General features: G+C 30.7%; 1 protein-coding gene across 3 annotated transcripts in view; it reads left to right on the top strand.

Moving 5' to 3' along the window:
• LOC118187365 (transcription factor E3-like) overlaps positions 1-15,695 on the top strand; it is a 199,057-nt gene that overhangs the window by 178,251 nt on the left and 5,111 nt on the right. For all 3 annotated transcript variants that reach the window (XM_085822667.1, XM_085822666.1, XM_035357579.2), the window contains 4 exons: positions 176-274; positions 2,922-3,087; positions 6,463-6,538; positions 9,586-9,751. In XM_085822667.1, the coding sequence (XP_085678793.1) occupies positions 176-274; positions 2,922-3,087; positions 6,463-6,538; positions 9,586-9,751 (507 nt within the window). The remainder of the gene's footprint in view (positions 1-175; positions 275-2,921; positions 3,088-6,462; positions 6,539-9,585; positions 9,752-15,695) is intronic.

The following is a 15,695-nucleotide window of genomic DNA, read 5'->3' as shown; positions in this document are numbered from 1 at the left end:
ATAAAGATGTGTTTTGATTATCCAGGTATTTGTGGTTTTTCCAACATTATATCCAGTCATCAACACAACACTTTCAGGCTATCTGCTATAACTGTCCCCACCACAACTGTGATATAACTGTTCTGCTATTGTATTATCCAAAATTATCATACATTATATATATATTTTTTTACAGTTGGAAGAATTCTGGCAGGACTTCCAGAATTTCAATTCTTGTACAGATTCAGTTGCAGACAATCTTCTAGATCCTAGTCTTACAGGACCAATAACAACTGTAAGTATAACTGTATATCTATTTTTATTTTCTTGTTAAAAAATTATGCCACAGTACTCTTGTCAGATCTCTTCTATTATAGAACTATACAGTTATAAAAATTCCTAAGGGTAAGAAATAAAAAATATGTCGTTTAATTATTTCAGTGAGCACAAATGTAAGATAATTCAAGGGTGGTTAACTGGAAACTGTGACAGCTAAGCTCCGTCCAAATGCATTTTTGTCTGTATTCTTGCATTTTGACATATGTTCATATAATTAATAATAAAACTATGACTAGTACTGTAGTCGTGTTGGCACATGGATCCTTCTTCTTTAAATTGTGTGACATTTGTTGTCTTTTAATGGAAGAAATCCCTTATATTAAATGCTAAATCGAAAAAAATTTTCCGAGGAAGTGCGAATTACTTCATATTTTGATAGCAGAAATTAAGAACTTATTTTGGATATTTTCACAGAATTTAATTTGAACATATTATTAAATTATTGTGACATCTGGCTTTTAATTTAAAGCAGTTTGTAATACATTAAAAATATTTAATAATCTGCTAAAAATGTCTTTAGTTTTATTTTAGTCAATTAAATGTTGAAATATATGTATTTTATTATGAGTCTCGTTAGTCAAACAAAACAGTATTCTACAACATGCATTGAACTAACATTAATTTCTTATAAGCTGATTTCTTTGGTAAATTCTTATTTTTGAAAAATGTGTAAGTTCCATTCTTTTAATGAATAAAGTGTCACCATTTTACTTTTTTCATCATTACTGACGCATGTAATAAATCTTTCAAAATGGATAAATTTTTCTTTAGTGCATATTTATATTATAAAAGTGCATAATTGAAAAAAGGGGGAACTGTACTCTTCATATAAGAAAATCTATTCAATCAATGCTGCATTATTCTTCATCATTATCTTTGAAGTGTGTATTATCATATAATGTGTACCTACACACAAATCATGCATGCTAAAATGTGAATGTATTTTTCATGAAAGCCATCTGTATTGCAGTATCATTTTTAAAATTTAATTTTGATATTTGTATTATGTATGAAGTTCTTTTAATTCAAAAGAACAGTTTGAGTGAAGTTTAATCTTTGATTTTGATCACCTCTCATAACCCCATGTTTACAATGTATGAGATAGCAATGTTGATGCTGATATGTCTTTCACATACAATTCTCAGAATTCAGCTTAATTTTGAGAATTAAGCATCTTAATTATGGTAGTGTACATTGAGGTGACAAAAGTGACGGGATAGCAATATGCAGATATACAGATGGAAATAGCAACTCGATCATGTTAGTGTACACTGAGGTAACAAAAGTCATGGGATAGCAATATGCAAATATACAAATGGCAGTAGTCTCACATAGAAAATGTATTAAGGGGCAGTGCATTAGCAAGCCTTTCATTTGTATTCTAGTTATTCATGTGAAAAGGTTTCTGGCATGATTATAGATGTGTGATAGGAATTAACAAGCTTTGAGCATGAAATGGTAGTTAGTGCTAGATTCATGGAACATTCCATTTCAGAAATCATAAGCAAATTCAACATTCCAATGTCCACAGTGGCAAGAGTGTGCCATGAATACCTAATTTCAGGGATAACCTCCCATCATGGACAGTGCAATGGCTGACCCCCCCCCCCCCCGACGGTGTGAAATAACTACAGAAATAATTGTGGGATGTGTGACAGACATGTCTGATAGGACAGTGGTGCAGAATTTGGTTTTAATGGCTTATAGCAGCAGAAGATCGAGTCGAGTGCCTTTACTAACAGAACAGCATTGCCTCTTGCGGCCTCATGGCCATATCAGTTGGACTCTATTGGAAAGCAGTGGCTCGGTCAGATGAGTCATTACTTCAGTTGAGCTGATGGTAAAGTTCAAGTGTGGTACAGACCACACGAAGCCATAGACCGAAATTGTCAGTAAGGTAGCAAGCTGGTGGTGGCAGTTTTTCCATGGCATGGCCTGGGTCCTGTGGTCCAACTGAACCAATTATTGACTGGAAATGGTCATGATCAGCTACTTGGAGACCACTTGCAGCCATTTATGGACTTCATGTACTTGAACAACGATGGAATTTTTATGGATGACAATGTGGCATGTCATTGGGCCATAACTGTTTGGTTTGAAGAACATTCTGGACAATTCCAGCGAATGATTTAGCCACCTAGATTGCTTGTCATGAATCCCATCAGACATTTATGGGACATAGTGGAGAGGTCAGTTCGTGCACAAAATCCTGCACTGGCAACACTTCTGCAATTATGGATGTTATAGAGGCAACATGGCTCAATATTTTGGCATGGCAGGGGACTTCCAGTGACTTGCCACGTCAAGTTGCTGGGCCAAAGGAGATTTGACATGATATTGGATAATCCCATGACTTTTTTCACCTCGGTGTATAGTATCTTAACTGTGGCATCTTATCAAACTAATATTTTTTTTTTCTTTAATATGTATTATTATGTGTTTCAGTATAATCTCAGAGCAGTAAATAAGTACAATCCCTCGATGAATTTACAGTGCTATCAAAAATTCTATAAGATATTATTTTTTACATATAGATATTCATTCATATAATTATCTAAAATATTTTTACCATACTCTTATCATATTTTTGATGTATCTTTCAGTCTGTGGATGAAGCAATTTTAGAAGTATTATCCAGGACACTGGAACCAGTTTCTACATCATGTCCAGCTGGGTTGGCTAATGAAACTGAAATTGGAGAAGTGTTGACTGAAGAGAAAGTTCAGGCATTTCAGAAAGACAGACAAAAGAAAGATAATCACAACAGAAGTAAGTTTTTGGACTGCAGAAATGCATGTGAAAAGAAAATAGCTAGTACAATGCACAATAAAGATAGATGATAATTTTGCTTTCTTTTTGTAAGCTTTAAGTATTAGTGCGACTAAATGCTTAAGAAAGATAATAACTATATTTAAAAAAATAATAATAAAAAAAACTACATAAAAAACAAAAAGAAATTATCTAAAATTTACACCTTTAAAAAAATTACATTTCCTAATTTTTGTGTAATGAATTAAATTTAAGAGCTTGTGTATTTTTATTTGCGTATATTTATTCCCTTTACTGAAACATTTATATGAATGTTTTGGAAAATTTTAAATTGCTGCTAATAATAATTTATGTGTTTTGGAAAAGTTTTTTTAATTGCAGCATAAAAATGAAAAAACATACATTAGTTATCAAATACTCAAAATAAAATATATTTCAGATGTTGATAAATTTTGCCATATTGATGAATGAAGTTTTGTTAGGCCTTTGGTAATTTGTCTAATCTGTGAAAATGTTTTATGGTACTAAATAAGAATTAAGAATTTAATAACTTGATAAAGCAATTTTTTTTTCATTTGAATGTCATGTTGGCATGAATGTTAAATAACATTGTAATTTTTAGTTTTTTTTTTTTTTTTTTTTTTTTTTTTTCTTTCTTTCTTTCTTTTGCAAAAAGGGAAAAGTTTTTTATGTACCCAAGACTTACATATTTGAACTTGATGTATTCAAACTATTCTTTGAAGGAAAAGTCTAAAAAAATGTGTTGAAACAAATATAAATAAATATGTTTTTGTGACTTATCTCACTTGTCTGACAGTAACATCAGAACAAGTGTACGAAATTCATTGTGGGAAGGGGTGTAAGATTGTGCTTGTCATTGGTAAGGGCCTTGAACACCATACAGGTGATAGTATGACTTTGCTCAGTTCCACCCCCCCCCCAATTTTGAAAGAGAACAAACACCCCTGGGAGATGGATCCGAGGGTCTGCCACCCCTCTTCCCGTACCATCAACATCTGAAGAGGATTTTTGCCTCTTCGCATGTTTAAAGTGTTCCCATGTATATTTATGCCTTCTTCGGAATTCGAACTCGGAACTTTCGGTACAGTAGTTAAGTTTTGCTAAGCACTATCCTGGTTGTGCGGCATCAGCCATTATACGAAAGATATTGTCAATTATTTAAACAACCAGAAAATTGAATTTGTCCAACAATCAAACAGTGCCCTCAATGTTCAAATAAATAGTATACTCTCCATTAAAGCAAAATTTAAAGAAGGAATGGTAATTTTAAAAAAAAAATTTTTTTAGGTTATACATAAAATAGCTATGGTTAACAAAAGCATTTTAAGGTAAAGATTTCATGTACATTTTATCTATTCAAAAAAGCTGTGCATAAAATCCTATTGGATTTTTTTCCTAGCAAATCATACTGAAATTTTTGACTAAACTCCTTAAATAGAAACATGGAACACAAAGGGGGGAAATATTTTTTCAACTAGTGAAATCAAAGGTTATGTAAAAATTGATGTATTGGCAATCTACAAAGGGTAATTAATATATTTTGCATACCATAGATTCAGAGTTTTGGGGATTAAATTTTGAAAGATTATTTATAAAAAAATAATGATTTCGGAGGAGTCCCAGTAAATTAGTGCCACTCCACTAACTTAACATTTGGTATAATTTAATGTCTCTTTTTAATCACTTTCTGCTGGTCAAACAGAGCATTATCTTTGAAAAAAAAGGTAGTAGTTTATTACTAGCTAGACTGTAATAATTTCTAACATTGCTGATGTTGGGCAAATATTTTAAGAACATTTGAATTGCTGTATTATTGTAATTACAGTACGTATTTATGCCTATAATTGTCTGCATCTTTTCTTATTCTGTTTAAAGATGTATTTCAGCATTCTAATTTTGAAATTTTTATCTCTCTTTCTTTGTGATGCACCCCACCAACAGCCAAGTAGGTAGGACCACAGAATGCTATAAGTTTAACCTAGGTTTGATTTCAGGCAAGCAGACTAACTGAATTGTTAGTTTTTGTGGTTTTTGTCATGTGTAACATGGATATGAGTCAATTTCCCTCAGAGTTTATACAAAAGTATCCCTCTTCTTGGACGGCTAGCTCTCATATGCTTATTCAAATAGCCTTTTGTATTTTGACAATGTTTCTAAGAACTTGCATAAAGGATTTGGTGACAGATTTTGTTCTTTTCATGGAAATTCCAATCTGTCCCACTTCTTTTCTCAGTAAAAAAGTGGCTAAATAAAGTCAGGTAGCTGCTGTAGATTACCACTCATATTCCTTTATCTTGTGAATCATTGATGGGCTTCCCTAGGCTGTAAGCTAAATTTTCATTTTATTCTCAATAAAATTTTCTCAGTTTAGTGGCTTAGAGGTATTGTTTTGTCTCTGCAAATAAAAATGTCAAACAAGAAGAAAACAATCCAATTAATATGACAATTGAAATGAAATTTCATGCTTGAAGAGACTGAACAAAATCAAAAGTGCTAATAAAATTGCCATGGATTTAGGTGTATGATTAATTGAGTTGTAAATAGACCATTTCTTCTTTTGTAAATCTTGACATTTTTGCTATCTCATTTCCTTCTCAGTTCACTAGATCGGATTTGCAGGGTCTGTTGTATTATATATAATGTTAAAATAAAAAAAAAATTTTTTAAATCGCTGAAATTTTTTTAACAATATACTAATTTACACGAATATCAAAGTACTCTCTTTCCCTCATCATTTCAGTGTTAGAATTTGTATGTTCTCTATTTAGATTATCTAATGAGACGAACATTCAGAAAAGCAACCGAACTTATATATAATGAAAACAATGAGCTATTACATTTTCTACTGTTGAGGAGATTGCAATTAAAACAAGATTTCTTGACAATTTGAATATATCTTTTTGTATTCAAAGTGTCAGAATTTAGTAATTTTAAGTAGTGCAACAATAATATTACATTTATTTTCTGTATCATATTTGTATTACGTGATCACCAGCTTATGCTTTAGTAAAACAGATTAATTTAGTGCTAATTTAATTAGGAACAAGAATAACAGCAGTAGTAACAATTCAACTTCAGAATCAATGTTCTTGCAGTGTTACAGGTATTCAGTTAATATATCATCAACCAAAAAAGTTGATAATTACTTATCAGGAAGAAGATTTTGAGGTAACTGATGAATATTTGTTCTTTATCATATTTTCAGAACTGACTAATTGTGGATTTGTAGCAAAAGAAAATTTTACTTTCATGCGGACATTTCTTCTAAAGATATATTTTTTAAAAAATTTTTCTTGTAAATTTAAATAATGCTTGATTTATAGTTTTGTAAGAGTGAGATCTTTTCCCTTCCAGTTGAAAGAAGGAGAAGGTTCAATATAAATGACAGAATTAAAGAATTGGGTACTTTACTTCCAAGAAGCAATGATCCGTGAGTGTGTTATTGTAATATGAATAAATTTTCTAAAATATTTCTGTATATATTTTGAAAAATGGCGTGAATAGTATGTATGCTAAACCAAATGCAATTGTTTTGATGGATAGACTAAAAACCTAGTGAATATTTATCTTAAAAAAAAAAAAAATGTGTGCAAATTTATTTAAATTTTTATTTATTTTTTAAAGTAACATTCAGTATTAAAACTATTAAATTTTTATCCAATGATTCAGTATTTGCTAATTATCTGCCAGTGAGTTTTATCTGGATTGCTTATTTTGGTAGTTTCGTTTTAAGTTTGATTCTAAATGAAGCATACTTGTTTCATGGAATTTTACATTGCATGTATGAATGAACTAAATTCATTATACTTCCTGATTTATAGATTTCATATTATTTTATTCAGTCAGGTTGATAATTTTCTAAAACATACAAAATTGGTTAGGATTTATAATTATTTTCATTAAAAGGCACACACTGACAACATTTACAAATACTATCTTTTTTAAAATAAGAGTCGAATTCCCTGTTAGCAGACACTCGGTGACCTAAATTAATAAAAGAATATGGATTATTATTGGAAGAAATTGAATAGTTATGCTTTTATTCTTTCTTTAAACGGTATTTATAATTTTCATAATGCTTCTAATATAAAAATATGAGAAATTAACATAATGATGATATATTAATTACATTAAACTACATTCATTCTCATAATATAAAAATATTCTGGAATGTGGAAGTATTACAGTCAAAAGTCGTTAATCCGGACTCGTCGGGACTTCGGCGATTCCGGATTATCGATTTTTCCAGATTATAGATCATCAGTTTAAATCTGGTAAGATGGCATGCAGAAATTACAAAATTAAAAATATGAAACCGTAATTTATGAAATAAAGAACAATTATGATCTAAAGGGTATCAAAATTTACAAAAAGAAAAAGCTTAATATTTATTTGTTTACTTTATTAAACATTTCTTTCAATGTAAGTTGCTTCCTTTCATGTGATAATACTTTCTCTTTAATTCTATTAAACAGACATAATTTCTTGTTTAGTTACAAAGTTCCGCTGTTCAAGTCCTATAATTGCTGTGTTGAGAATACCGAGTAATTTGTCAATTGAAATGTTTTCGTTTTCAATAACCTCTGGGTCACTTTCTTCATTATCGAAGCAAAGCGAATTATGGGAATTATAATGACGAGGAACTTGATTTAAATCATATCAAAGGCACGGAATTATAAACCAAATAAAATAAAAACATCTGCCCTGAAGATAAGGATAGTGCTGACAGATCAACTTCCGATAGGCCCCGTGAAATTGATAAATAGATTTCGGATTTCAAAACATACTTTCGCTTTGTAGATACAAATTACATATTAGTAAATATATATCGGAAATTCTATTTGACATAATCTTTCTAATCTATCATAATCTAATAATGAGGTTTCTGCCCCCCCCCTCTGCCGCAGAGCAGTGTGAAATTGATAAACAGATTTCGGATTTCAAAACATACTTTCGCTTTGTAGTAAATATATATCCGAAATTCTATTTGACATAATCGAAAGTTCAAGCTTACTTTTATAAAATTGCTCTAACAGTCTGCAAAAAATAATAAGCCGGATCCATTTCGAAGATTAAGGAACAACGCAATCTGCAACATTAACTGAATTAGATAACTTTAGCTTAGCGTATAACTCCGTTACACATTAAACGCGCATGCGCACAAACATATTCGCAGCCGTAAGGGTCTTACGCGCTCTCGTAAACGCCTGTGCGCATGTGTGAACGCGACGCATGTGCAGAAAGTTTGTAGCTTTGAGGTTCGGATTATAGATCATTCCGGATTATGGGTATCCGAATTAACGACTTTTGACTGTATATGATATATTTAGTATGGCTTTTATGACATGTTTATTGTTTATGTTGGTTACATAAATTGCAAAAATTAATTTAGCATTACTATTGGATAATATTTCTTTCAGCTGTAGTGAATATTATTGTTGTTAATTTATGTGATTTTAATGTGTAATGTAATAAATTCCTTAATAATTAAAGCATTGAATGAAACATAAGTAGGGAAGTTAAGAAGTTCATTTAATTTCATAGAAGTGGTTAAATTATTACTGAGTTATTTTTTCCCATTAAAAGAAAGTCCCTAGTGTATTCTTGAATTCCATAGAAAAATATTAGGGATGATAATTCTTATCACTTTTGAAAGCATGTGGGCTTTTTTTATCAACACATTTTCTGTTCTCGGGTTTATAATATTTTTCTTTTAATAGAAAATGCAGAAGCTGTTTGAAATAGCTTAGATAAAGTTGTTTATATTGGATGGTAAAAAGAAAAGCATTATCATCAGCAATTCTAGGTTTTCCTGTGAAAATGATCTTTTTTGCACACATTCAAAACAATTTTCTACATACAATAAATTTTCAGTTTAAATTTCTGTGTTTTGAGATTAAAATAACAAGGATGTAATTACATTTTTTAATGAATTTATTCTCTTGTTCATTGACTGCTTTAAGATACAAAATACAAACTAAGCAAAAATTGTAAAATATATGTATGATAATATCTTATCATAAAAATTGAAAAAATCCACCTATATTTGCTTAATAATTAAGAGAATTTCACTAACGTGTAGTTATTCAACATTTTTTAGCTGCAGCCTGTTATTGTATACACTTGAAGTCTTCATTCACACGCAAGTGCATGAATGAAAACTGAGTTGAACTATAGTCTTAAATGAGTTGGAAAAAATAAGTGCTGAATTTTGATGACAACTTGTGACATAAGGGAGGCTGAAAAAATCTTGAAGTGCTTGTCTTAAAGTAGCAGACTGTAATCAGTGCCATTTAATGTATTAATATTTGCAAGTTAAAATTTTCTACTTTTTTATATCAGTTTTATTAATTTAGATAAAATTCTTAAGATCTCAATTAATCAATGCTTATTATATTATATTTTCATAAAGTTTTGTAATTGTCAAACCTATGTGCCATAATTTAGTATGTGTTAAATAATTTAATTTTTATGCAGGTATTATGACTTGGTTAAAGATCTTCGTCAAAATAAGGGCACCATTCTGAAAGCATCAGTTGACTATGTACGGTGTCTTAAGAAAGAAGTACAAAAAATTCCAGATTTGGAACTTCGCTGTCGAATGGTTGATCAATTTAATAAGAGACTTCTGTTACGAATACAGGTAAAAATACTTTTGAACATGAGTGCTGCTTTTTTGGTTCATTTACTCTAGTAATACTTTTATTTCTGTTGCTCTCAGTCCCCTTGTTCCAGTCTTACTATATCTCCTGCATTAAATCTAACACTACCAAGATTTAGTAAAGGGAAAATACTGAGAGCAAAAGCCAGAGACTTAGAACATAGCATAAGTCTTTAATGGTATTCTTTCTTAAGTTAGGCTCAGTACAAGACTTTGAATGTGAGAACTACTCTGTGGTAGTAATTGCACTGCATAAAGGGACATTAAGTGTGAGTTAATTGTAATTATCAACTGCATCTGACCTGTGCTTGTGAACGAAAAATAAGTAAAACTATGATATAATTAATCAATGCAACAAACTGTTTGCGATGTTTTTAATTTTCATGTTAATGTAAAATTAATTAAATAATGCATTTTTATTAATTGCAAATTAAAAATTATGCATTTTTAATCTTGACTAGCAATGGGATTTAACCCTGGGTCAATGTATTTTCTATACCTTAACGTATTTCCTCGTACCCAAATGCTGTTTTTTTTTTTCCTCCCCCTTGAGGAGGGTGTGGCAGATTTTTTTGCTTTGTTTATAATTTTAAACATTATACTGTAATAAATGGCATATCATATTCATTTTAATAAGAAATTAAACTTTTCTGAGTTTTAATACATTAGGATGTGCATGCAGTGCAGCATTTATAGTTATGAATTTCAATTTGCGAAAACTTTTATTATATATAAAATATGATATAATTAGTCAAACTAACTGCCAAAATATTGAATTCAAAATTAACGCTTTTTTACTTCCTTGTACTAAGTAAAGGAAGTATTCTAATGGAGAAAAATTTTGGGTATCTTATTTCAACCAGAATACTATCAGCTGTTTTGACCACTTTTGAATCCATTTGAATGATTTTTTTGCGTGACATCTGTACATACCAACAGTGTAAAGGACTATTTTTTCCCAAATGGATCTCAAAGGGACTTTTTCATAACATCTGTACTTTACTTACACACATATGTATATGTATGTATCTCGCATAAAACAAAAATGGTTAATATGGGACTGCTTTAACATGTAGTTGTGCATTTCCCATTTTTGTTGCAATCAGTGGCACCAAACACACACACACATATCTATCACAAAGATGGGAAATAAGAGGAGAGATCAAAGCTGGATTTTCCCATGCACTACTGTGAAGCAGTGGCGCACCTCTCGAGGAAACCGAAACATTCAGTGACTTCCCATTAAGATCATTAAGTTTTGACATGATCAGAGGTAACAATTTTGTAATTACATCGTAAATATACATATAAATGTATGTATTTTCTTTTTCTACAATATTTCAGAGTCCTAAGTATGCGAAAAGAATACACTTTTAAACAACATTTAATTCTAAATGGAATTAAATACGATACTTTTCCACATAATAGTTTAATATGAATTTAATATTTTCACAGGTTTTCGTTAATTACGTTAGAAATAAATTTTAAGGTAATTTGATTTTATTCGGTTAATGATTACAAAAATTAAGATAAAAGTATATTGTATTATTAATATTAAAATTAAAATTATGCATTATTTCTTTTCTATTTACAGCGCATCTTCCTGAAATAATTTCTCAAATATGTGATGATTTTTTAGCTTCTGAGGCATCCTTTAAATCAAACAGAGCCACTTTATAATAATATACTTTTATATGATTAATGCTCTTTACAGATCACATCAATGTTTTGCTAAAATATGTATTTATGTAGTCCAGTAGCTTAGAATTTTATAAAACAAATTCATAATCAAAATCATTATTGCAGGTTATCAAAAAATAAGCAAGATGTGATTTTTGCATAAATGCCACTAAACTATACAAATTGCTATTATACATGCAACAATGAATGTTTCTTTTATACGGAAGTGTCTCCGCTTTTTAATTTGTGTGGAACTGTCGTTTGTGCAAATACTGTCAAAGCACCGTCAGGATGCTGTTGATGTAAGCAAAAAACCAAAACTTGGAAGCACTGCATCATTCATAGTGTGAGGTTGTTACCTCTTTTTATTCTTACCTCCATGATATATATATAGATAGATAGATAGATATACATATAAATAGATATACATATAGATAGATATACATATAGATAGATACGCATCCACTCTTTTACCCATCTCAGTGAGTATTTTTATATATTGGTAAATTGTACATTTTTTCATTTAAAAGTGACTGTATTATGTTGTTCTTATCTTCAAAAGTTTTGATGCCTTTACTTAATCTGCATCAGTAGTTGTAAAATTATCAATAATTTAAAAGTTGTTTAAGTGGAACTAAGCCTAATGAAGACGCCATTTGTGTACATTTGAAACTCTTAGTAGAATATTGAATTTAGTCAGTTTGTGCACAAGCTTCAGTGTGTTTTTGCTCAGTGAAATCAAAAGTTAACTTTCAGCTTTGCGCACTGAAAATTTTGTCTTCCTGTCCATTGGTCAAATTGCATACAAACTCTACTTTTAATTCTAAAAAAAAAAAAAAAAAAAAAAAAAAAATTTTTAACTGTTTTTAGTTTTTCTGTATTTTATAATTTTCAATCAAGATGTTTGATGTTATGTATTTTGTCTTGCTGTGAAGTGAGAACTGAATTGACTGAAGGAGAAATATATCTCTAATATAATTCAAGGAAATAAAGCAGTAAAAAATGTATAACTTAATAAGTTGTATAGGGAGTCATGATGTGTCCACATGGCATTTTAGTAGTTCAAATTTTAATTGCTCAAAAAAAATTTTATTCCCTCTTCATGTTTAACTTATTTTTGTCATTCTTATCAGGGAAATGCATGCATTTAGGATATATTTTCTCTTCAGAACATGTGTGATTGATTTCAGAAAGTATTTAACTGTGTATCTAGCATTTAAGTGCTTATAGATATGAAACACTGTATAATAGCCAAACAAATAATTTTTATAAAACTGTATTAATGTGTATTCTTTATAATCAGGATAACAAATTTTACTACACCTAAGCTATATTGTGAATGAGCTGTATTGAAAATGTATGAATTCAACTAGCCAACAGGTCATCTTCCTGGAACAGTCAATGAAAAATGCCGTGTATGGCTGAAATTTGCCATGTTTGTAGATTTCGAGGTCGCTTTTGACAGGGCCTTTGGAAACTAAGGACTGTCCAAAAACTGCAGTCCATATATGTTGATGGCAAGATGCTTTGACAGATCAAAGATTTTCTTTCTCAACACTTCTGTGCAGCTTGTTTTGGAGTTCACACTTCAGAATTTAAGCAAAATGAAATTGGTCTATCACAGTGCACTGTAATTAGCCCCATCTTGTTTAATATTTTTATAAGTGACCTACCTGACCTGATGACTTTTGATGGATTGGTAACAGGCTCTATTTGCAAGCAATTTAGTTCTTTAGTGTAGCTCTGTTAAAAAGGACTAAACCAAGCTCAGTACTATTTTGAATCTAACTTTGGAGTGACTTTAACATTGGTGCAAGGAAAATATGTTAGTAAACATAAATTAAACTACCAGCCACCATTTTCACCCTTAACTGACAACCCTTTGTTTTCAAATTTGTCTTTCAGGGTAGGCATATGCAATTTAGTGATTTATCAACTTACTTAGGCTGCACCTTTGACAATAAGCTAACTTGAAGGGGACATTCTGAACGTGTTATCTGAAAAGCAGAATAAAGACTTTGTATTCATAAACGAATAGTTGGAGTTAAATGGGGTTGTAATAGAGAAACTTTAATACAGCTTATAAAATGTAATTAAGCCAGTCTTGAACTATTGTAATGAAGTGTTGGTTTCTGCTTCTGATAGGGAGAGTAATATTCAAGACCACATTTGTGTTAATAATGCAGCTGTTATCTAAAAACCATCCTTTGACTAATGTGATTTTAAAAAAATGCTACAGTACAAAGTCCGAAATCCGGACATCCATTATCCGGAATGATCTAAAATCCGGACCTCAAAACCACCAATAACATTTTTCTCTTACACTTTATGCATGCGCATTTGATTCCCCCCCCCCCCCTCCGGGCATAACGAAGACATCTGGAGAGTTCCAATTCTTAATTTCACTTTGACACTAAATAAAATACCTTGTTATTGATGAAACAAACATTTTAGCATAAATTTGCACGATCAGTAATTTGGCTTCATTGCTGCGTATCTGCTTTTTGGCACACATCTTAAACCGAAGCATTCCACATAGATATATCGTTGATCTGACGCCAAGCTGGCAAATCATTATTTATTATACTTTTCTTTCATCACCACATGTTTATCAAAACATGACAACTTGAGTAATGACTCGTGTAGTGCTGCCTAAACTCTTTATTTTTTATGTTAGTAATTGAATAATAAAGGAGTATAGTAACCTTTTAAGTTGACATTGTGCTTGGCGATAATTACAGATTAAAGTTAAATGTGCTAAAAAATGATGACGAGGAAAAATTTAACAAAAGTTTCTTTCCACATGCTAAAAATAGATTTTGTTGATGATACTCACAGATCCTCAAAGATTACATTTAGTTCTATTTGAATTTAAAATAACTGATTTGTTATTCACATAAACCCAGAACCAGCGTCAGGGCTCCTATGGCCATACAGAGTCTCAGGATTTAGGACCTACAGAGACTGCATCAGGCAATATCACATCTAGCACCGGCCCTCATTAAGTATATGTGGGAATTTATTTATTTAAAACAATGATAAGCCTTAAGCATGTGTAAGAAATAGACATAAGTGTAACAAATAACTAAACTAAATACAATTCAGCCTTAATTGTCTCAATGTGTGATAGAAGCAAAATAAAATTTAATGGAACAACTTGCCGTTTGTTGCCAAGCTCGTGATGCATAGCCAAATATGTATAGCGAAGGGTAGCTAAATTTGATGACGATAGCCGCTAATTTTAAAGGTTTTCAGATATCGAAAAAAACAAAGGTGAAATTTTCCAATTAACAGATTTTTTAAAGAAATGTGGAGAAACAGTAATAAATGAAGATGGTATAAAAGAAAGTTTTTCATTGTGATGACAATGCTTCTCAATCATCAGTCAGTTAATGAATGCTGAAATCTGTAGTATGGTTCTAGGTCTAGAAAATACCGTGAAGAAGTGACAGAGAAGTTACTGAAAACGAGAAAATTTCGATTGACAATTATTCGGAATTCTTGAAACAGCAGGTACAGGACTTCCAACAATGTAACTGAACAAGAAATTATTTCTCTTTATAGAATAAAAGAGAAAGTATTAGCACAAAAAACGGAGCAACTTAAACAACTTACATTAAAAGAAATGTTTAATAAGGTCAAAAATAAATATGAAGCTTTTTTTTTTGTAAATTTTGATACCCTTTAGATGATAAACACTTCATTATTTCATAAATCATGATTTCATATTTTTAATTTTATAATTTCTATATGCTAGATTTGAACTGATGATCTAATATCTGGATAAATCCCAAATCCGGAATCGTCCAAGTCCCGATGAGTCCGAATTTTGGACTTTACTATTCTTTATAACAGGTTAATTAGGCTACCTAATAACTCTTTTTGGTGAGACTACAATCACAATCAAGAATGTAACCTAAAATTTCAAAGGGGTTTTATGTAATGTGTACATGATAGTGACCGTTTTCTTTTATATAACAATAAATCTGTTGAATTACTCTTTCTTGTCAACTCCTTGCACTACATGAACCTTGATTTAATACTGGACCTAAATAAGAGAATTTAAAAAGTTAGACTGCTGTTCTGAAGCATTTTGTGCAATTGCTCTGGAAACTATCCACAGTTGCTATATGAATGGCTCCTTATCTGTGCAGATGTTCACTAGACTTCACTCAAGGAGCTGGAGGTGGTATTTTTTGTGAACTTTTTTGTTTTTATCTCTGCCATTTGGAAATTTCATGATCCA

This window comes from Stegodyphus dumicola, chromosome 8 (genome assembly GCF_044657685.1).
Source record: "Stegodyphus dumicola isolate Sdum_Otavi_A_Nest chromosome 8, ASM4465768v1".
NCBI lineage: Eukaryota > Metazoa > Arthropoda > Arachnida > Araneae > Eresidae > Stegodyphus > Stegodyphus dumicola.
This window is presented reverse-complemented; position numbering and strand designations above follow the sequence as displayed.